Source organism: Sardina pilchardus, chromosome 9 (genome assembly GCF_963854185.1).
Source record: "Sardina pilchardus chromosome 9, fSarPil1.1, whole genome shotgun sequence".
NCBI classification, from domain to species: Eukaryota; Metazoa; Chordata; class Actinopteri; order Clupeiformes; family Clupeidae; genus Sardina; species Sardina pilchardus.
Window position 1 is genome coordinate 4,955,499 of NC_085002.1, and position 23,496 is coordinate 4,978,994.

A 23,496-nucleotide genomic window follows, 5' to 3' on the forward strand; every position below is an offset into this window, starting at 1 on the left:
CATTAGGTTAGTGCTTAATTGATTGTTTTATTGATAATATTGCTATTCTCCCTTTTTGTAATTGTTCACTGTTATTTAATTTGTACTGTTATTTATTTGTATGTCGCTTTGGACAAAGGCGTCTGCTAAATAACCATAACCATAACCATAACCATAACCATTTAAAATGGACTCAGGTAAAGTGGGAAAGGGTCCTGTAGACCAATCAAAATGTTAAATTATTTTTGGAAATCATAGACTACTCATCCTCTGTGCATAAGTGTCCAAAGTGTCTGCTGAGCACCATAATTGTGACTGTAACTGTAACTGTAGTCCAACATACAATTTGTTAGTGCTCAGTTGAAAACACAGCACCATGAGAATGTGGGGCCTGATGAGCACACACAAACTGATAAATACGCCTGTTGTAGGCTACTTGCCACCCTGGTAAACTGATAAATACCTGGCAGTGACAGCATGAGGAGCTGAGCTAGCATGCTGGCCTGTGGGCCATAGATATAAAAAAATTATAGTTGCTGCTCTTTGTGTTCCCTGCTACTTGGGATTTTCATAAGCAGCAAGCCCGAAGAGGCCATTCTATATTGTGAATATAGCACAGCTGAGGGGTGCACTCAGAAATAGCCTACCCTGGTGATAAGAATAATGATCAGCACTTATTAATGTTCCCAGGTAAAAAAAAAAAATACATGGTGATAACACAGGTTACTGACAGGTCTTTAAAATTAGTAATTCTGCGGTGATCAAGCCAGTTCTGCACAATGGCTCGATGTTCAGGTAAACAGCGCCACTCAGTGGGCCCAAACGCACATTTTAAGGTGAAATCAATATCGAAGAGAACCGGAAGAAAGGAAGACCAGCCAGCTTCAATTTTGTGAATTAGATTAATAATCTCCTGTCCTGTCACAGTAGAAAACATGATATCCCACAGGGCTGGTGAAATTCCTTTCTGTTTCTGGTATTTTCACCTTGCGCTGGTTCAGTGTCGTAAGTCTGTCTTTTTGTGAAAACTTTGTTAGGCTACCACAGGAGTTAGCCATGCAGGCTAATATGGAGTGGCTAAATGTTAACTTCTGATCGCCTAATTGCATCAAAACAACCCAGAGATTAGGCAATTTCATTTTTCTTACTGTAAACATGTTAAACATCACAGGTCTGCCTTCAAAGCAGTTGTCTGAATTAATCAGCGACCTGATTTTAAAGGCAATATTAAGTTATAGTTGTGTTATTAGCCTTATGATTAGCACATAGCTAAGCTCAGCTTGAGTGCACTGAACGTTGGTCATATAATTATCATCAAAAAGTTGATTTGCGTCTGTAATTCTATTCAAAAAGTGAAACTTGTATATTATATTCATTCATTACACACAGACTGATATATTTCAAATGTTTATTTCTTTTCATTTGGATGATTATGACTAATCCCAAATTCAGTATCTCAGAAATCTTATTTTTGAATGGGTTTTGTTTCACACAATCCTCTCCAGGGTGCAAGGGTTATCCCTGCTTGTAGGCCTACACTTTCTTCTACCACATCTTCTATTCTCTGGTGAAGACATTTTGTTGCAGTGCGTAAGCCCAAAAAATGTTAGGTCTTAGGTTAAGTTAGGCCTACAAAACTGTGCCTATGATTGACTTACACCCTTGTGTCTCCGAAGATTAACAAGTTAAACCAACTCTTTTAAGACGTGAAACATCTGGTTTTGAGACATACATCAGTGACAAAGATCTTCAAACTGCCAGGCTTTTTTGTTATAATTATTTACGCTCAGGAACAGTTCAGAGAAATAAAACAGAATGCCAAACACGGGCATCAGTTTAGGCATAAAAAGCATGAAAACATTGACAGCTCACATTCACAGATCCCTATACAGTAACCTGCATTGTGTTTACTACTGCACTCGGTCAGACTCAAACCCATACTACACCCCAGAAAAAGGAATCCAGTGTGCTCGCAACTGATCTTAAAACCCTTTAATTTAAAATATTTGGGATTTACTACCTGAATATCAATACATTCTAGCTCCCTCCAGCCCGCTGCCTACTTTGAAATAACAGTCTGCTGCTTGAAAGAGTTGCTGTTCTTGTCCTGTGCTTTTCAGCTATCCATTCTCTGCGGTACTTCTACATAGCTACACCAGGAATCCCAGCTTTCCCTGAGTTTGTAGCCGTTGGGATGGTGGATGGTGTGACTGTCTGTTACTATGACAGCAGCACACAGAGGATGGTTCCCATGCAGAGGTGGATGGCGGATAATCTGGATCAGCGGTACTGGGAGGAGGAGACCAGTCTGGCCAGGATGGCTGAGCAGGCCCTCAAAGCAGACATTGAGATTTTAAAACTGCGCTTTAATCAGAGTGACGGTGAGTTGAACCGCTGTTTACGGATGAGGCCTGACACTTGTCAAGATATTGGCCGGGTTTCTCAGATTCATTAAGAAGCTCTTAAGTGCTATGAACTTCTTAGGAGCATTCTTAGAACGTTCTTAGAGCGCTCCTACGAAGTTCTTAGCACTTAAGAGCTTCTTAACGAATCTGGGAAACCCGGCCATTGTCTTGTTCCACCATTTCATATACTGTAGTGTGTGTTATGCTAGTAGTGCCAGAGTGGGTATTTGCACACACAGAGAAGAGAAGGGTGTGTATCCTCTTTTCTCACTCAGGAGTAGACAGCAAATAAGTACATTTTCCCAAAAGTTTGTGGGTCTTTATATGAAACGGGTCGGGTGCCTTTTCATAAATGGAATGCCACCAATCTACTGTAACAGCTCAGCTGATTGCCAGCTGATTACCAGCTAAGTGCCAACCGGCCAGACCCCGCTTGCATTGGCGGAGATCGTTCAGAGCGCTATTTAAACTGCCTTTGCCAATCTGCTGCCAGTGGCTTTTTCTGCTATTTTTATTGCCACCTCACCTCCTCCCCTTAACCCCCTCATACTTCTGACTGAACAATGTCTTGCCATTGATATTTGTTCTGTGCTGTACCCCATGGGGATTTATTGCTGCTCCCTCTGCCTTTACTTGGGCTTTCCATTTGTGAACATGGAAGTGCAGGGGGCGTACAGGCTCACAGAGGGTTTCATATTGTAGGTGTCATTTGTCTTTATCTCTCTTCCCTGTCTCTTAGGAGTGCATGTTTTTCAGAGAATGTACGGCTGCCATTATGATGACGGCAAAGCCACCAGCGGCAGTGAGCAGTATGGCTATGAAGGAGCAGATTTCATCTCCCTGGATCTGGACAACATGAGATGGGTGGCAGCAGTGCTCCAGGCCGTCCCCACTAAACTCAAATGGGACCGTTTCGACTCCCAGATTCAGGGCCGAAAGGACTACTTCACCCACGAGTGCACTGACTGGCTGAAGAAATATGTTCAGTATGGCAGCAGCACTCTGGGAAGGAAAGGTACATCAGCTCACACAACAGCGAGCATCTAGTATAATGGACACTACACACAATTGTTCTTTAGTGACTTAAGAACTCATAAGCCACAAACAAAACATCACATTTAAAGGAATGTAACATGTTGTTTGCTAAACATGTTTCTTCCAACTTTCTTGAGTATACTGTAGATTTTAGTTGCAGAAGACCACCATTATTGTGCATTACTGCTAGTCAAAGTGGAAGCCCTGTCTTTGGTTTTGTTACCTTGTACTTGCACAGCTCATGTCTGCCATCATCTTCGAAATACTTTGTGTTCTGTTATCCTTAATTGGATGATACAAATAGGGAATAAGGTTGGAACAAAAGGTGTACAGTTTCCTCAATGTCTCTTTCCTCTCCTTATATGTCCCCAGTTCCTCCAGAGGTCTCTGTGTTCTTGAGCAGCTCCTCCTCCTCTCCTGTGGTGTGCCACGCTACAGGTTTCTACCCTGACAGGGTGATGATCACCTGGAAGAGAGATGGAGCGGAGATGCAGGAGGACGTGGACGTGGGGGAGACGCTGCCTAATGGAGACGGAACCTTCCAGAAGAGAGTCGTGCTCACAGTGTCACCTGAGGAGAGGGAAAAGTTCAGGTTTACCTGTGAGGTGGCACACCAGAGTGGAGAGCCAATCATCAGGACCCTCACTGAGGTCAATGGTAAGGTCATTCAAGCACAACACACACACACACGCACACACACACACACACACACACACACATTAATATTATGTATTAATTTATTTCTCATATTTTCAGGTTTTTATTTTTTTTTTCCTCTCTAAATTGTCATCACATACATACAACAACTACAAACAAATAATGAAAGACATTTATTTAATTTTTGTAGCATTATAATATGTCTAGAGGTCTTTAAAATGTCAAAAGCAAAAAGTTTGCACCTAAGAGAAGTCTATGGCAGGAGCAAGCTGATATTAAAATGCTCTCATTTCAAGAATCAATTCATCTGTAAGGAGATGCTGCACTACTGTAATATTTGCATGTTGAACAGTATGGCACGACAGTATAGAGGACATTCCCCTATGACATTTTACCCCCATGAATGAGGATTACTTTTCTCATACAGGAAGCACTCATCTTGGCATCATTACTGGGTGGATGATGACAGCTCTTGTTACTGTTTGGATCATGTCAGAATGAAGACGTAAGGTGAGTTGCCGTCATGCAATTCACACAATTATGTAAAATGATATGTCTGCCTTCTGCCATTGATTCTGCTTTGGGATGTTAGCGTAAACATGTTAACTTAAACATGCACCATCTTTGTGTCCTGACAGAGAACAATATGGGAAAATCAGAAATACAATTTATTGGGTTGTACCCTCCGCAGTCCTGACTTGGTTAATTGGCTGTTGATAACCAGTGTGCTGGGGGATGAGAGGATTTGTTTAGTTAGCATGTTTAGTTTAGCTATAGCATGTTACCAGTTCTGTTCATCATGTTTTTGCTCCCAGCATACAAAATACATTCCTTTGTGTAACAATGGCAAGCAATGGCATTGAGCCTCTGTGATTTTGCATTCATCTCCTGTGATTTTTGTGATTTTGTTCATTTTTGCACCCATTAATATCAAACCAGTAATTGTGTAATAATGTGCACATAGAAAACCTTTGTTATGGGTTTGCTTTAAAGTGAATTTCACCTGCACACAGAAAAATTCTTTGTAAAATATTCCCATTTGAACTTTGTTTTCAGAGTCTCTTACTTTCTTCCAACATCCCTACATTATTAAAGACTAAACTAAACTAGACATTTTCACATCAATAGATACAATACTGTATAATGTAACTGTGGGGTTTTAATATCACATATACATTCTGAGATCAGTTTAAAGTGGTAGCCTACTCAATGGGTTCAAAAGCGCTTTTGCACACCTCTTTGTTGAGACAGGTGTTGGACAAGGTAAGGCTTACCAGTGATACTTAGCCTATAGAAAAAGTCCCACACACTGTCCATTACGCATTAAAACAAACATTTATCACATTGTCTCGTTTCGGTCATGTTTATGAAGGTCTACATGACCGAAACGTTGTGTTAATAAATGTTTGTTGCATGCGTAATAGACAGTGTGTGGGACTTCCTCTATAAGCCTACTCAATAGGGGAAGTGAGACAGTAATTAGCTCTCATCATAACTTGTGCTTAAGTTATGGTTACGGTTATGGGATTTGGTAGACACTTTGTTCAGAACGACTTACAAATAAAAACAGTGCAATAGTTTCAATTAACAGTGAACAGTTTTTTTTTAATGTGGGTAAGACTGCATTTAGGGGAATAGCTACAGCTGTGATCTTATTACACTGCATACATCTTATTCTTACTACTACACTGCACATATCTGTGCTGTTATAGTCTGCTTTTGTGAGGTTATTGCTACTACACTGCACATAATATGTAGGCCTACATGTTGTTCATACTGTATAGCCATATTTATAGTCTGCTCTTGTAGGTTACTGCTAATACACTGCACATATTTATATTAATGTAAACCACCTGTAAACCACCTGAAAGATCCTTCATTACTGATTAGCCTACTGACCGCTTTAACCCTCTCTACTATCACCACTCCACCTACCCAGAGCCATATCTCCACCTACCCAGAGCCATATAAAGAGATCTTTATATGGCTCTGCACCTACCTACAAAGTCGTTCTAACACCTCATAATAGATCAACATTCGGATAGCCTTTGTGATTAATTAATTCGGATAGCCGCCTGCAACTTACGATGTTAAAAAACATTACGACTGCGAATTGCTGTTAAGCGTCTAACCATTTAATTGGAAAGACAACCTATCGGTATCCTAGAGACAATCTTCAAAAGGTGAACAGGTAAGCCAGTCGAAATGTCTGTCAATTGACATGATCATTCCAGCAGCTTTCTGTCTGCTGTGTTGGCCTACCTGTAGGCTAGTTGTGAGGAGAAACGGCATGCATAGATGCCTGTTCATTATTTGATCAGATTATTAAGACAAATCTCAAGACCTACCCCCGCCAAGGAGGTTGTGTTTTCATCGGGGTTTGTTTGTTGGTTTAGTTTGTCTGTCTCTTTAGCCTTAGCAAGATAACTCAAAAGTTACGGATGGATTTCGATGAAATTGTCAGGGAAGGTCTGATTAAATGACCCAAGGAAGAAACGACTAAATTTAGGAGTGATCCGTATTCCCGTCTGGATGCAGCGGTTATGTAGGCCTAGGTTTGTGCTCTGATTGCTTTTCTAGTTACAGAATGTAGGATCCATGGGACAAGACGTGTCTTTCGGGTGGAACTGCACCTCACATAATTTCTGCACCGCTATGTATAGTATCAGTTAAACAGAAGAGGAGAAAATGATTAAGCAAAATTGGTCTTTACTGTTATGTCGCAAAAACATTTAAACGAACGCGACACAAACTCGCACCAAATCAGTCAGACGGAGGATGAAGCAAATTATGAGAATAATGGTAGCCCTGTCTATTTTTAAATAACAAACAGGCTAAACTCACTTTCATTGTTATTTCTCATTAGATTAGTGCTTAAAATGATTGTTTTATTGATAATATTGCTATTCTCCCTATTTTATAATTGTTCACTGTTAATTTAATTTGTTATTTGCATGTCGCTTTGGACAAAGGCGTCTGCTAAATAACCATATATCCATAACCATAAACTCGACCAATTAGCCTACACATCACCTAAGTTTGCAGGCTAATGTGTGCTAATGAGATGACAGATTCCAGAAGGCCCACGTCGGTAATAATATAGGCCTAGGCTATCATGAGTTAAAAGCAGTAGCTACAATGAAATATAGCCTATGGAGGCCTAGTGTTTATATAGGCTATTAGTTACAGGTCGACTCAGTAAACAGAAGACAGACAGTCAAAACCCCGAGACCCCTGAGGCAGATCAGACTCTGACGTGAACGTTTGCCATCCACGTCATAGATGGTGAACATTCTATCGACTTTATGACGTGCCCCTATGAACCTAAAGTTACTAGAACATTCATCCGAACATTACCATTTCCTCTGAACCCCGATACAAGTGTAACACTGTTTAGCGTCTACTCGTCGGATAGAGAAACTAGCCTACTGCAATATCTTCGCAAGCTTCAAATGGTGGATAAGTAACCTAGGCTAAGGCTATGAATTTGTTTATTCGTGTGTATGAATCGTGAGTGTCTAACTAGTTTCTCTCAGTTTGAGTGAGAAAAAGGCTGCAATACAAGGATGCATTACACTAATGTAGGCCTATCATTAATGTATTGTCCTAAAAAATCCAAGACTGTCTCATTTATAATTTTCTGTCAACAGTTTACAGTGTCAGTTCATTTTCGATGTTCATGCAGTTAGGTTAAAGTGGAGGGTTAGTATTCAAGGATCTTTGGTCATTCTCAACCACCTTGCATCAGTGTATTTGTTTCAGTCAATTTATGGAGGAAAACAGCTGAGAGATCAACTTTAGTTAATAAACTTACTGTATATTGCTGTAGGAGCTCATTAGGAACTCATTTTTAATCTCTCCCATTTACACAGGTTCACATTATGGAAGCCGTTAAGAGCTTCGTTCCCTGCCTGAGCAACTGAGCTGAGACCCCAGCCAGGTCCCAGGACATGGGGAACACAGTGAGCTGTTGCTGCCGTGCAAATCCTGGGGACCGCCAGGAGGAGGAGCAGCGGTCACGACATGAGGGCAGTCAGAGCCAGCAGACCTCTGTCGAAGTATTGGAGGGTGGCTCAGTGACACCACGCACTACTAGTGCAGATAGGTAAGACAGAGAACAGTTGTACGCCTGTGATGTTCTACTAGTATGGCCATCAGTCAGCACAGTGCTCTACTTATAAGGCATAGATGAGGATAAAAATCAAGGATCAGCTGTTCATACCTGCAGTTGTATCTGAAACCTATTTTTTTATATTCATCAAACTATATCCTACTTTGCAGCTTTGACTCACGATTGCTCACCAATGATGAGGGCACTAGCCAGTCAAAACTAGACCTGCCAGAGATCTTGCAACAGGTGAAGCCTAGTGCATCCATACTTGCCACCAACGTCCATGTGGAGGCAGCTTCTGCTGTGGACAAGAGTATACTCCAATATCAAGAGGAGGTAGCTGCTGCAGGGCTGGTGTCGGAAGTTTTGACCGAGAGCAAACTCCGATATCAACAGGAGGTAGCTGCTGCAGGGCTGGTGTCGGAAATTTTGACCGAGAGCAAACTCCGATATCAACAGGAGGTAGCTGCTGCAGGGCTGGTGTCGGAAGTTTTGACCGAGAGCAAACTCCGATATCAACAGGAGGTAGCTGCTGCAGGGCTGGTGTCAGAAGTTTTGACCGAGAGTAAACTCCGATATCAACAGGAGGTAGCTGCTGCAGGGTTGGTGTCAGAAGTTTTGACCGAGAGTGTCCTCCGATATCAACAGGAGGTAGCTGCTGCAGGGTTGGTGTCGGAAGTTTTGACCGAGAGCGTACTCCGATATCAACAGGAGGTAGCTGCTGCAGGGCTGGTGTCAGCCCAACTGGATACGAATGTGCAGTCAAAGGGTGCTCCCTTTGCAAAGCTGTACACAGGTTTTCATTTCATGGAGAGGCCGGAGTCCTTGGGTTGCTCTCTCAAGGTCCGTAAGATGCCGCTGCTGATGACGCCAATTAAGAAGGCACTTTCTGAGCTTCATCAGCTTGTTGCAAGCCTAAATGGTTCTGCACATGATTCAGCCAAGGACATGAAGCTCAGAGAGGAGCTTTGCCATGGTGATAGAATGAACATCCTCTCCTCATTTAAAACCGATGAAGCTGGATTGGCTGAGATTAGGTAAGTGGCACCTGTTAACTACTGATATCATTTCAGACAATAATCAGTTTACCTTGGAAAGTCTTAGTGAGATGCATCTCCTTATTAACACTCATCTTTCATCTGTTTGTGTTCAGAGACTCTGCTGCAGACTCTGCCCCCCACGTGGTGTTTGGCCTGAGCGCGGCGTCTTCACTGGGCAACCTGGTGGAGTCACAGGGGACCTCAGTGAGATCCCCGATTTCCAAGCAGGATAAGCTACGCTTGGAGGCGAAGAGTTTACCCCCTGCACAGGCCATCAAATGGCTTGTGTTAATGGAGAGGCCATTGTCCCTGGGCCCCATCACCTTACCAGCTGTAAAGCTGGAGAACCGGCTGGTTCAGAATCCGTCAGCTGAGGTGGTGGTGAATGACGCTCCAAAGGGGCAGTCAACCTCTCCCTACAGTGAGGAGGGTCTGTATAATGGTGAGGTGGTAATTGAGAATGTGTTGGAGATGCAAGATCTCATGGAAAGGACCGGCAAATGATCTTAAATACAAGGATACAAGGATGTTTATTTGTCACATGTATATGATTACTGATGTAAAGAATGCACTGAAATTGTCAATTGTGAATGATTGCTGTACTGATATATTTTCTTGACATTTACATTTGTCAGTAAAAGTCTCTTGTCACTCCTCTCAATACAGCTCCAGATCAGGACCAGGACCAATACAGCTTTGGGCCGCCCGTGGACATTTCTGTTTACAGTGAGAGTGAATGGAAAGGGCAGACCACCAAGAGCATCGTCATCAGAAAAGTCTGTTTTACATGTTACGCTTGCATTTTCACTGTTCACAAGTTTATTGACAGAGGTCTGCTGGGACAGATTCTTCAGTCCCACTCTCGCAACATGCTGTCCCGCTCCCGCAATAATGTGCCATTTTTTGTCCCGGTCCTGCCTGCATCTGTACAATATGCAGTAGAGGTCTGTGCGGGACTCCTGCGGCAGTGCAGACCTCTACCATGAAGCTTGCCTTTAATCCTTATTAACTCTGTTTCTCTGTGTGGGGTATTCTCCAGGGCTACGCTGTGCTCTCCCACAGCTTTGGATTCCTCCGGCGGGTCAAAGGTGACAACTACTGTGCCCTGCGAGCCTCCCTCTACCAGGCGCTGATGCACACCACCAAGCCTCCTTGCTGGCTGCAGCAGAAGAGCATCTTATTGGTATGCCTATCTTCTCTAGGCTGCACATTGTTGGGAGAGTTACTGTACCATGGTCTCATACAGAATGTACTGCAGTGTCTCCCAAGAAATTCAACTATGTTTTTTTTTTATTATTATTATTATTTGAAACTATTAATTTTCAAGTGGAGAAAGTGATAAGAAAATGTGATTCACTGTTAACCACAGTAATTTGTTTCTATCATAGTAGAGCAAGGTTTAATCAGGACCTTCAATGTATCAAACATTTCACTTGAATTGCCCATTTTCCTAGATCCCTGAACAGCTCGAGTCTCGGTATGGTCTGATTAAAGGCTGGCTGTTCCCTGACATGTGCAAACACACGGGTGGGATCGAAAAGTCTGTGGGTCTGCTGAAATGCTATCTGCGCCTTCTCCAGAATTGGGTACAAATATCATTTGTATACTGTTGCAGTGGTTAGATATTGTGTTACCTGTAGCAATATGTTAATCTTGGTTAACATTTTATTTTTTCATATTAGTCAGTATAATGCAAGGCACTGTAATAATGAGGTTCTGTATTAATGTTCGCGTCTCTACAGTGGCATGCTGCGGCAGCCTCCCATGGGGTCGAAGGTCGCAGGAGTGTGTGTGAGCAGCTGTTTCAGGGCGGAGAAGACGAGTTCGGTGTCATAGAGGCACTCAAGCTACTCATGCTAGCCCATGCCGTGGACTTGCATACAGCCAAACAGAGGGGCGACAACTTGCCAATTTTCTGCTGGCTGCTATTCGCCCGCGATACCTCCTCGTCTCCACGCTCGTACCTTGCCAACCACCTGAGTCAGGTTGGCTTCAGCAGAGGCATGGAGCAGGTGAGAGGGGTCAGGGAGACTGTTGTTGTTGTTGTTGTTGTTGTTGTTGTTGTTGTTGTTGTTGTTGTTGTTGTTGTTGCTGCTGTCCTATTGATTGGCAGACTGAATGTTCTATCAAAGGTTTCTTTTGTAACATTGCTTACTAATGTCTGTTTTCTTTATTTCTCCATTACAGGTAGACATGTTTCTCCTGAGTTGCGCAATGCGCCACACCATCAAGGTCTACCGCCTGCACATGGCGGAAACAGAGGAGTTCATCTCATTTTACCCAGATGACAGCATTCAGGGCAGGCACTGTGTCTGCCTGCTAACCGAGGACGACCGCCATTATGACGTGGCATTTGGCAACCCTGTCTGTGCTGAAGAGGACCTCTCTGAAGAATCTGACTGATTGGCCAACCAGCTATTTTGCTGCTGCTTGATTGTTGACTCAAGTAATCAACGTCCAATCATGGCTAACTCAGGATACAATATCTCACATTTTAAACTTATCCTATTAAATATATTATCTCAGCATCATATTTATGACTGTATTGTGAATCCTTTGTCTGGAAGATTTCCTTTGGAAGATGTAGACAAGGTATAGCTCATTGTTGACTAATGAATTTAATCGAGTCCGTACCTTTCCGGAAATATTAATAAAGTGTTGTTAAAACGTTGCCAGTTGTAACAGCGACATTTCCGGAAAGGTACTGACTCGATTAAATTTATTCTGGACTCTCTATCCGACCACATAAAGACGTGGGGATACTTCGGTTTGGCTTTAGGGACCCTCTACTCACTACCACGTAAGTGTAGTGTTGTTTGGAACAGTAGAGGAGGTATAAAAATAGCGTTTTGTAGCGGCGAAAGACATGCCCACGTCACTTCCAGGCTAACGAGTTTTGGCTAAAAACGGTGAGCTCGAACTTTCTCAAAATACATCCGAATGACATGATTTTGGTGTCAACTCAACGTATGTACTCCCAATAGTCCAAAAAATTGATTTAAAGAGCATTTCATCAATCATGCATTAATTCAAGTCATAATGATTCATAATATATTCAGGGATGAATTAATGCATGATTGATGCATTAATTCATGCATGAATTCATGAGAATTCATGTACTCTTATCTTAAAGTGTTACCATTGTATTTAGTTTGTGTCTGTTGTGTCTGCTTCAGTGAAGGTGTGTTAAGTTTGACTATGGTATGAGCATGTTATAGAGTATACTGTACGACTGATTATGTAATGTGTAAATGTAACTATGTAAAAATACTTATCAGATGTTGTCTTTGCTCAATTACCAATGATTCATCATTTGTTCGTATGTTATCTTGTATTGGTGCACTTCTTCATGGTATGTGTGTGAATGTGAATGTGTGTGTGTGTGTGTGTGTGTGTGTGTGTGTGTGTGTGTGTGTGTGTGTGTGTAGAACATATGCTGGACTTACGGGTGGATGTGGATTTCCCTGGCAACGATTTGCTGCATATCTGCTCCCCTGATGAGCTCCACTGCCAGTGTGCCTGCAGCCAGCATGACTCCTGCCAGTTCTTCACCTTCATCAGGCCTGACTGGACCCAGGACAACAGGTGCTGATAACCCATCACACTACCACTAGTTCACAAAACATACACCACAAATATACTGTACATGACCGAGAAATTCACCACCACTAGTAATACACCACAAATATACGTGCTAGAGAAATTCATATTGCAAATTCAATTTTCAAGGTCTGTGAGATTTGTAACGATATCTGTTTTGTGCTCCTGTCTGCCCAGGAAATTCTACTGTTACCTCAAGCGCACAGACTCTGGGACACCACCTACAGTGACCAATAAGAAGGGGGTGACATCAGGCTACTCCCTTAAAAACTTCAACAAGACAGGAGAGAGAGGTACGTCTAGTTTAAAAAAAAAAAAAAAAACATTTTTAAAAACATCTACATCTGTTTTTGAAATGCGTGTTGAGTCATACAATCTGAATTGGGCAGGCTTTAACAACTAGGGTTGCCAATCGTTCTATAAAATACGGCATTGTCCCGTTTTTTGAAAGGGAAAAGATGTGTTGAAGAATGCATTTTGTTCCGTATTATTGAGAATCAACTCGTTGCAAATTCATGATATGATTCCTGATTGGAAACTTGTGACTCTCTCCACTGGCAGCCCACTGATAGAGTTTAGAGTTTAAGTTCTACTCCGCTGTTTCCTGTAGTCCACTGGCAGCCCACTGATAGAGTTTAGAGTTTAAGTTCTACTCTGCTGTTTCCTGTAGTCCACTGGCAGCCCACTGATGTGTAGAGTTTAGAGTTTAAGTTCTACTCCGCTGTTTCCTGTAGTCCACTGGCAGCCCACTGATAGAGTTTAGAGTTTAAGTTCTACTCTGCTGTTTCCTGTAGTCCACTGGCAGCCCACTGATGTGTAGAGTTTAGAGTTTAAGTTCTACTCTGCGGTTTCCTGTAGTCCACCCCCATTTCCTCTATACATGGGGAATATGCACTTGAAAAATAAGAATGAAGTTCTTTTTTCCATGTAGGCTCTGTATCTAGTTTTGTTTTACATGCAGCCTAGTTGTTGAGAAAGTGCTAAAACAATAGTGTTGTATACATACATTCAAAACATCTGAAGGGATTCATTGTGAAGATATTGTGGGCAAAATATACTTATTTTAGCACAATACAATTTTCAGCAAATCATAGCTTGGCAAATATTCAATTTCTAAAATAGTTTACCTACAGTTGAAGACACAGTGTAGAGTAGGCTACTCCCTGAAAATGTTAAGAATCTTGCAAGAATCGTTCAAAAGTAATATCCTCCATATCTCAGAAATCTTGCTTTGTCGTCCTTTTCTATCCAGACGGATCATTCTGGCGCCTAGGTGAATCTTGGATGCATACAAACACCACAAAAATATCACTGGATCATATTTTATGATATAATATTACCAATAATACATGCTAAGTGCGTGTGCTAACTCTCCCTGTAGATGACCTGCTGTTTGTTAATATTAATCTATCTTGGCGGGAGGCCCTGCAGTACTGTAGTCAGAGAAGCTCCAGGCTGGTCCACATCCTGAACGGTACCATCTAGACCCGGGTCACCCAGCTGCTGAGCTCCCTGCCGGCCAAGATCCGCCCCGTGCCCACGGCCTGGGTGGGGCTGGAGCGCTGCATGATCAACCCCAGTGCACCATGGGAGTGGGTTGAGACTGGGGTGGTGGAGTAAGAGTGTTGGCATGATGACCACCCGCGGGACTGCTGCAACTACCACTGTGGCCAGGTGGTGCAGGAGCCTGCAGGGGAGTACAGGTGGTGGGACGCCTGCTGCATGGAGGAACGCCCCTTCATCTGTCAGGTGAGCTGTAAGACACGCCCCTTTATGTGTCAGGTGACCTGTTTTATCTGTCAGATAAAAAGTGTGTGTGGGGAGTTGGATGTAATGGGGTGTGTGGGGGAGGGGGTTGTACCTGTGTGTGTGTGTGTGTGGGAGATAAGTTATGACTTTGGGTGGGTGGGATGATGAAATGGTGAGTGTGTTGGGGGGGGGGTGAGATGTAAGAGTGTGTTTGTGCGGGGGGGATGGGGGGGTTTATCTGTGTGTGTCGGGGGGGGAGGGGGAGGGGCCTAACACACCTAACACACCCAAAATGACCTAACACTATTATTGTCTTCCACAGGACAAGAATGAGATGAGTAATGAAAAATGAGGGTACCACCTGTTATTCAAATATTCAGTTCCATGCCATTTGCACATACACACACGCACACACCCACACACACACACACACACACACCCACCCACACACACTGCTGCATCTTCAGAAGGGTCCTGGTGACTTTACACTAATTTCTTTGGTGATCATTCTTCCAGATGTTGTTTGAAAATTCACAATGCAAAATACAGTACTTGTTAACTGATCCTTATAGTGTCTGTAATGTTGTTAGAGGTTGTGCTCTTGATGTTGTTACAGTAACAAACAACTGAAGTGGACATGCAATGGGACTCCATATTTCTGTACAATTATAACTGTACATTAGTGCAATAAAGCAGAGCAGTGAATTACTAAAACACTATTAAAGGAGAATTCCGGTGTGATATTGACTTAAAGTGTGTTGAAACATGACACCGAGTGTGAACGTTTGTCTCAGAGCGGATCTCGACCTGCCATCTGCACCCCTGCCGCTAGTTAGCCGATGCTACCAACAGGTTTTCAATGGGGGTGCCTCGGGCATCGGCTTAGCCATGCAAATAAATCACTGTTTTACACCATTTATGAGGCTCAAAGTAGCTCCACACTTTCTTGGTAGACTTCTGAGGGCCCCGACATTTAAAACGAGATACTGAGAAGTGCACAGGAAGTTTATTAAAAAAAGACTGTTTACAAGCAGTACCTTAATAGAATCTCTCCGCTGGCCGCCATCTTGTAATCAAGTCGCGATAAGCCGACTGACGTGTGTGTGTGTGTGTGTGTGTGTCGGTTATGATAGAGCCTAGGTCTGATCCAGGAAGCTATGGTTTAGTCTCTTGAAAAAACATGTCAGTTTCGAGATTAGACTAAGGGCCTCCTTACACCAAACAACAACACAGTAGCGTGTGTGATAGCCTCCTTACACCAAACAACAACACAGTAGCGTGTGTGATAGCCTTGTTACACCAAGCAACTTTGACAAGATTTGGGGAAGATTTTAATCAGTTATTTTTTCTCAAATTAATTAATCGAAATGAATGTGTTATTTTAACAGCTCTATGTTTTAATTATATCTTTAAATTATTCATATTTGGTAACTTCCTTTAAGAATTCAGACTTCAATAAAGCAAAAACCACAGTTAGTTTACTTTTTTTTTTATTATTTCATTTCTTGATGATCTCCAAACAGATGTAGAATGATGGAGTGATCTAGAAGGACTTGCTCTATGCCCAGTTGCAGCAGGAGCAGGCGGTGTCGAACACCAGGCCGCTGGCGCAGTGCTGGGTGTAGGTCCTGCCGCCGGCGCACTCGTAGAAGGTGCCCTTGTTGGTGGGGTCGGGGTACATGCCGTTGGCCTTGCCGGCGCAGAAACCGCTTCCACCGCTGCTGCCGCCTCCGCTGCTGCTACCGCCACCGCTGCTGCCGCCTCCGCTGCTGCTACCGCCACCGCTGCTGCTGCCGCCACCACCAGGCTGAGGCTGAGGGGGAGCGTGGGCAGTGGGGGTCACGGGGGCCAGAGGCTTGGTGCGGGAGGCGCAGTCTGGGGGAGGAGAGGAGAGACAGTGGGTAAGGAGAGTACCTCACAGTGTTTAGTAGTTTAGAATAATTACAATAACTGCGGCTCCTGTTAAGGATCAGTATGTCTTAGTATATGTGGACTAATTTTGAGGTTGAACCCTTTCGGTACAGAACAGGGACAGAGCAGCACTTATTGCTTCCTATACGTGCACAGTCACATCAGTTCAGCTTTGGTAAGTGTTGGCTGTTGCTGGATCATTCAGGGCAAACCCCCCCCCCCATAAGAGTGAAGCCTTCAGAGCTCCACTGGGGGAAGTCAGAGTTAAATCAGGCTGGTGTCACTCACTGGCTCCGGTTCCCAGGCCGCTCTTGATGGTGTTGATCAGGGGGTATCTGCCCTGGCCGCAGAAGGTGCCGCTGAAGTCGTCCAGGTCCAAGCTCCACACCATGGCTCCACCAAACTGGCTCTTCTTCAGCCAGTCAATCTGGAACCCAAGCACACCTTCAGTCAGAGCTCACTCTCTCTCAGGAGCAACTCAAACTGATGAAGAGGTCAAATTATTCTTCCTCAGCATTTTATCACACTCTTCCTCAGCCAATCAATCTGAATCGACTCAGTTTCAGTTCAAGTTGGTTGTTCCTCTAACACTGTACGTCATGACATATTACATCATATCAAGGTGTTGACTTTGACATCTCAAAAACACAACACATTTAACCATGGAGTTTCTGACACATCCAAGGTGTTTAAAAAACCTCCTCTGGCAAGCCTTTACCATGGCATGGTAGCGCTCTTACCTTAATCTGGAAGCTCTTGACGTTGTCGTAGCCGACCCAGGTGAGCTGCTTGTTGAAGGCGTAGGGGACCATCTGGATGGCGTCCCAGGCTTGAGTGGCTCCTTGCTTCAGGAAGGTGCAGATCTGTGTGGGGAAACAACAGTGACCGTTGAGGTTTTTTTTTTTTTCATGTTTTCTTGTTAATTATTCTTTATTTTTAAATAATTTTACCTCGATTTATGCTTTCTTTTTATGTTTTATTATGATCTATTTTTAATTACTCTTGGCCCATCGATTTATCTGCTATTACTGTTTGGTTTTGTTTATGTAAAGCACATTGAATTACCTCTGTGTTTTAAATACGCTATATAAATAAACTTGACTTGACTTGACCGTTAAAGTGGCAGGAGTCAAACACAAGTTCAAATGACAAGTAATATACTCCTGTATGCCCAGAGCAACCAATTCAAAACTGATGCTGTAAGACACAGGACCTTAGATATTTTGAGATCTCAGTAAACTGAGGCAAAACATTCATGTACTAATGTAAGACCTGCGTTGTGTTGGAAGACACTACACTATGTGGGATTTGAACACACAACCTCAAGAATGGGAGACAGGCAAGCTAGCAAGGAGGCTAAAAGCTTATGTGCTAGCATCTGTTGTTAGCATGTCTGCTAAAGTGTACCTGTACCTTTAACTCGGCTCAACAATATAGCCCTATTTCACAATGTACACTGAAAATGATTGGCGCGCAAATGAATAACATGATGTTATTTAGAGAAGAAAGTCCAGCTGAAATGTCACAGGCTGGCAGGAACCCACCTCGTAGTAGGCCCAGAATCCGGCCTGCCTGGTGAAGGGTCCGGCGGGTCCGGGTCCGTTAGCGGTGGCACCAACACCGGTGTTGGAGGCGCTGGCCAGTCTGAAGGTGTGTCCGTAGGTACCGAAACCAACCAGCAGCTTCTCAGCAGGAGCACCCTGGCTCTTCCAGTAGTTCATGGCGTAGTCCTGATTATAGCACACGAGAACAGATTAGAGCACACGGAACAGCACAGGAGAACAGGTTAGAGCACACGGAACAGCACAGGAGAACAGGTTAGAGAACACGGAACAGCACAGGAGAACAGGTTAGAGCACACGGAACAGCACAGGAGAACAGGTTAGAGAACACGGAACAGCACAGGAGAACAGGTTAGAGCACACGGAACAGCACAGGAGAACAGGTTAGAGAACACGGAACAGCACAGGAGAACAGGTTAGAGCACACGGAACAGCACAGGAGAACAGGTTAGAGAACACGGAACAGCACAGGAAAACAGGTTAGAGAACACGGAACAGCACAGGAGAACAGCACAGAGGTGTTTACGAATCAAGAGATGCAGTAGAGTGTGAAGCCGCTCATGAGTGAGCTCAGTGGATGGTTGCAGTGAAATCCTGGAAGGGACCTGGAGTTTGTGTGTGTGTGTGTCTCTGTGTGTGTGCGTGTGTGTCTGTCTGTCTGTCTGTCTGCTTGAGCGTGTGTGTGTGTGTATGTGTGTGAGTGTGTGTGTGTGCGTGTGTGTGTGTGTGTGTGTGTGTGTGTGTGAGAAAGACGGGGAGACTCTCACCATGTTGAAGTAGATGAGGTCTCCCTTGTCGCTGGGTCCCTTGTACAGGGGGCTGTTCTCACCGGTGACGTGCTCCCAGGAGCCATGGAAGTCGTAGGTCATGACATGGAAGTAGTCCAGGATCCTGACAAGGACATGGAAATGTAACATTCGTTTTTTTTCCGGGCAATAATTTATATACAACCTTCCCTAGCCATGCCTGCTAAACCACGTGTCAGTATATTTCCACTCCAATAACAATAACTTTTAACCTAATGGGTCTCTGGGTTCTTCCAGTATTTTGTTGTACCACTGAGTCAGACTCACTTGCCGAGCTCAGCGATCTGGTATCCAGAGTCGATGGTGCCCTTTCCGGCGGAGACGGCGGCGGTGAGCATCAGGCGAGGGCGGTTGGTCTTGGTGGCCTCAGCCTCGAAGGCAGACAGCAGCTCCTGCACACACAACACCAGTCAGTCAAGACCAGCAGTGAGGTTTACTTCTTATGACAGAAAACACTATCTCGCTCTCTCTCTCTCTCACACACACACACACACACACACACACACATAGGCAGACAAACATACACACACACACACACAGTTTTATACAAATGTGACCTGTAGGTCATAAGTAACTGTAGAGTGCATTGTGCAATGTGCCTCACCCCTTCCATGCGCGCACACACACACACACACACATATTGTAAGCTGTAGTTCTGACCTGGGCAAGGGTGGTGTAGAGAGTCTTGTCGATGGCAGGGCTGCCTCTGGATCCAGGATACTCCCAGTCGATGTCCAGACCGTCAAACTCGTACTGCCTCAGGAACTTGATCACGGAGGTGATGAAGGTCTGACGGTTACCACTAGTAGACACCATAGCAGAGAACCTGGACAGGGAGACAAGACAACATCCATGATTCACTAGATTCACTACTGGCCTCACTACTAGATTCACTACTGGTCTCCATACTAGATTCACTACTGGTCTCCATACTAGATTCACTACTGGCCTCACTACTAGATTCACTACTGGCCTCCATACTAGATTCACTACTGGTCTCACTACTACTGGTCTCCATACTAGATTCACTACTGGTCTCCATACTAGATTCACTACTGGTCTCCATACTAGATTCACTACTGGCCTCACTACTTGATTCACTGCAAGCTGTTTACTGTTTATGGACGTTTATTTGATGTAAAATAACGTGAATCTTTAACTTGAACAAACAAATCATAAGATGGAGGGAAGGGAAAGGAGAGAGAGGGGATGGACCATACAACTCAGAAGAGAGAGTGAAAGAGAGATGAAGTAACAGTAACTATTTACATAAAATAAACTTGGATAAGGTAGTTAAGTCACTTCCTTAGCTGATGTACTGTACAGTCAGTGCAATCAAGGACCTTGAAGAAATCTTCTGTGTTCTGGAATATGTACTCACTTAGGGGTTCCCATGTTCCATCCACCGATGGCCAGGAGGGTCTTCAGTTCGCTGTTCCTGTAGGACACATCAAGAACATTGAGTTGAACCCGGGGGTAATAGAGCCTTGCTTTGGGGTATTATGGATATGCTTTGGGGCAGACTGTTAAACAGATAATCTAAACTGAGGGTGTTTTTTTTTATCTATTTTCCTTATGGGATCTGTGAATGTTAAATTAAAGTTATCTTATCTATGGAGATTATATACTGTACTGTACTACACACTATTTATTACACTACAGACAGGAGTGCAGCTTTGGTCCGCCGACCTTTACGCATGTGTTGGTTGTGCAGGCTTTGATCATGTGTAGCTTATTGCTACAGATACTCACTCGTAGCCTGGCTATAACCAGACTAAGCTCAATCTTTTAAGATTGAACATTAATCTGGAGAGTCTGCGCTGTATTTCTACTGCACAAGAGGCGTGATCAATGACATAGTTCAAATGACTACGTACGCATTCGGATACGTCAGACCAACGATCCTAGTGCGCCGGAATAAGCCCGTTTTGTGTTTGATTCCAGCCAATGTGGACAGGACGCAGGAGAGATAAATGTGCAGGTTTCCAGCCTGAGCTGCGGGGCGAAATCCCATTGCTGGCAGACCGGGCTGGGTTTACTCAGTCTCACTCACTGGTTCTTGAGGGCCTGGAACTGAGCGTAGAGTTTCTCGTCGTCCCACTCAAAGCTCTTGATCTGGTTGTTGCTCATGGTGGCAAAGGCATAGATCAGGTGGTCACAAAGGCAGGGGTCAACATCTTTGGGGAAGTACTTTCCAGCTCCAGGCCTGTACTGACCCCAGTTGGTGAAGTAACATGACAGGAGATAGGAGGATCCTGGGATACGGACAGAGCAGAAGAGAAACGTCACTCACCAGGCCTGACACACTGATAGACACCCACATGGTGTGTGTGTGTGTGTGTGTGTGTGTGTGTGTGTGTCCGGTTAGAGGTCTTACCTAGCTGCGCATGCAGCAGGAAAGCCAGTCCTGTTGCAGAGAAGAAAAACAAGCAGTCATGTTTATATCAGTCATATATATACTTACTTGTTGGTTGTTACCATTAAAAAATAATAGATTGGAAGACAAACTTTTAAAAATCACTTGCTATACTAAGTGCAATGCATAATTTGAATAATTTTCAAATGACCATGTGTGCATCTTAGAGGGTAAAGTCATGTTCTTTATATCAAGTTCCTGGGACAGTGTGCCATACAGAAATCTTTGTTGCATTCTATTCCGTGAGGCATTATTTTTGTCATTGAGTAAAGACTTTCTGCCGACTTGTCTACTTCAGACAATATAATTGTATGGTTACTAATCCAGAATAAAGACGTGTCAAATATGGATTAGTAAGATTTCCGAAAATGACAATTTCTTAAAAATGTACTTCGTTACAGTGAGAGGTCTGGAGTGCGAAGAGTGACTTACCAACGCAAAGGAGAAACTTGCCCATGGTGCCTTTGTACAACCATCAGTGGGCAGCGGTGTCCTTTTATACGCTCAGACCACCACCACTTATCGCCCAATCTCACCCAACAACGCTTACTCAGGAGCCAAAACTATCATACATTCCTTGCATCAGCAAGATGCAGGTGTTTGTCCAAGGGAATTTCCGCTAAGACTGATAATGCACCCTTGATTTAAAGATATACCGTCAGCAATATTTCCCTTACTTGGCACCTTTCTGTTACTACCTGCCCAAATGCGTCCATGCCATTTGTTCAAATTATATCAACCCATTTTTGAGACTTTGGCTCCCTGACTATATCAGCCAGAGAGAGATGGTAGAGAAAGTGAGAGAGCGGCAGTGAAGCAAAGAATCAACCATCAACCTTCTGAGAGGCAAAGAATCAACCATCAACCTCCAACAATTGACTTCCATACAAAATAATGTAATGTTAATATTTCTATTATTCTATTAATAGCTCTCGAGATGACAGAGATTCTTGTATCTCACCTCTGAAAGTTTCCGCTGATTCTACTGTTTGTTTTGTTCATGTTAAGTGCAAGTAAGAACGTGACTTATCATGCTAGAAGTCTGATAGGACAAATCCACTCCAACGCTAAAAATATTGTTCCATTAGTCAGAATGAACAGTAGTAGAATAGTAGTAGAGTAGTCACATTGAGCAAGACCGAGTTGAGACCTTCAAAGCGTTAACGTGTTCTTCGATTTATACAACAGCACATTATATCATGGGCATCCATCGTGCAACTTTCTATTCACATTGAGCAAGACCTAGTTAAGACCTTCAAAGCGTAACGTGTTCTTCGATTCCCTACAACAGCACATTATATCATGGGCATCCATATAGTTTCATGTGGATAGTGCTTATTTAGAGGTGACTCAAGGTCAGCACAACATGACAACACACAAAGCACTGGCATTTCACACAGGAAATGTGAAGCCAGATGCAAATGTGACTTGTGCAACTGGACCTTCCTATTTGGATTTCCACTATGGACATTCGATATGCTCAACAAATCAACACTAGCCTGGTAAGCCCAACTATACATTAAATGTATAGTCTGGAGTCGGACCATTCACAGAGCTGAAGCCTGTGGGTGGGATGAATCGTTGTCTTTCAAACTGCCTCTGCACGTAATAGGCCAGCACTTGTGACCAATTAGCGCTTCGCTACGTTGTTCCTATGGTTGTTCTGCTATCTCGCTGTCGCGCAGCTCTGTCGTCACCGTGCTAAGGCGGGCTCAAGGACTCGGTACACAGACAGAGCGTTCTGGTTGGACCGGCTGACTTGGTGTCGGACGCAGGATTGGCCTTAACGGTGTGACGCTAGACCGTCCCGCTCATGGAGGTATTAGGCTCGTTTGCAATGAGCTGCGGCTGACTTAGGCTGGCTTCATACGTCAACGAGAGCTGCAGAGTCTTAGCAGGAGGGGCAACTAGCACACGCAGCTCGGCCCGGACAGTCTGACTGAGCTGAGGAGACCTCGCAGGATTTTGTATTAAAAATACAGTTTTATTCTTACGACTGACGAAATAAATTGAGATGATGTGTTTAAATAAACCACTGTTGTAATACAGTTAACAGGCCTGCATTGTAGCACATTAATTAAATGTAAAGTGTTTTTCGTGTGTATATATTTAACCAACAGCATAAAAATAGCAGAATATCCTCACATTTTCAGTAGGCTAGCCTACCGCTGTTCCAGAAATCACAAATAAGAAGGTATCCCTTCGATTTCTTTTAATTTTAGCAT

At 43.6% G+C, this 23,496-nt stretch overlaps 5 protein-coding genes across 5 annotated transcripts; 4 read left to right on the forward strand and 1 right to left on the reverse strand.

Moving 5' to 3' along the window:
• The first annotated feature begins 766 nt into the window (after positions 1 to 766).
• LOC134092121 (class I histocompatibility antigen, F10 alpha chain-like) lies at positions 767 to 4,389 on the forward strand. Its single transcript, XM_062544919.1, has 5 exons — positions 767 to 774; positions 2,056 to 2,360; positions 3,124 to 3,399; positions 3,792 to 4,076; positions 4,373 to 4,389. The coding sequence occupies exons 1-5, from the start codon at positions 767 to 769 to the stop codon at positions 4,387 to 4,389; spliced, it is 891 nt and encodes a 296-aa protein (XP_062400903.1).
• Positions 4,390 to 6,227: 1,838 nt separating this feature from the next.
• Positions 6,228 to 9,981, forward strand: LOC134092123 (uncharacterized). The gene is made up of 4 exons (XM_062544921.1): positions 6,228 to 6,267; positions 7,949 to 8,181; positions 8,358 to 9,224; positions 9,341 to 9,981. Exons 2-4 carry the CDS (start codon positions 8,027 to 8,029, stop codon positions 9,729 to 9,731), a joined length of 1,413 nt encoding a protein of 470 aa, XP_062400905.1. The 5' UTR covers positions 6,228 to 6,267; positions 7,949 to 8,026; the 3' UTR covers positions 9,732 to 9,981.
• On the forward strand, positions 9,866 to 11,719 carry LOC134092124 (ubiquitin thioesterase otulin-like; the record flags this gene model as incomplete). Its single annotated transcript, XM_062544922.1, has 5 exons — positions 9,866 to 10,003; positions 10,267 to 10,410; positions 10,682 to 10,813; positions 10,970 to 11,239; positions 11,415 to 11,719. Coding segments are annotated over 5 exons (900 nt in total), but the record flags the coding sequence as incomplete, so codon positions are not given.
• Positions 11,720 to 12,659: 940 nt separating this feature from the next.
• LOC134092125 (plasma kallikrein-like) lies at positions 12,660 to 13,523 on the forward strand. The gene is made up of 3 exons (XM_062544923.1): positions 12,660 to 12,812; positions 13,005 to 13,120; positions 13,498 to 13,523. The coding sequence occupies exons 1-3, from the start codon at positions 12,661 to 12,663 to the stop codon at positions 13,521 to 13,523; spliced, it is 294 nt and encodes a 97-aa protein (XP_062400907.1). The 5' UTR covers position 12,660.
• A 2,584-nt stretch (positions 13,524 to 16,107) lies between these two features.
• LOC134092068 (acidic mammalian chitinase-like) lies at positions 16,108 to 21,254 on the reverse strand. Its single transcript, XM_062544871.1, has 10 exons — positions 21,233 to 21,254; positions 20,909 to 21,110; positions 20,237 to 20,293; positions 19,516 to 19,681; positions 19,123 to 19,247; positions 18,817 to 18,940; positions 18,032 to 18,217; positions 17,228 to 17,350; positions 16,776 to 16,914; positions 16,108 to 16,451 (listed from the first exon to the last, which is right to left on the reverse strand). The coding sequence occupies exons 2-10, from the start codon at positions 20,983 to 20,985 to the stop codon at positions 16,135 to 16,137; spliced, it is 1,314 nt and encodes a 437-aa protein (XP_062400855.1). The 5' UTR covers positions 20,986 to 21,110; positions 21,233 to 21,254; the 3' UTR covers positions 16,108 to 16,134.
• Positions 21,255 to 23,496: the final 2,242 nt, after the last annotated feature.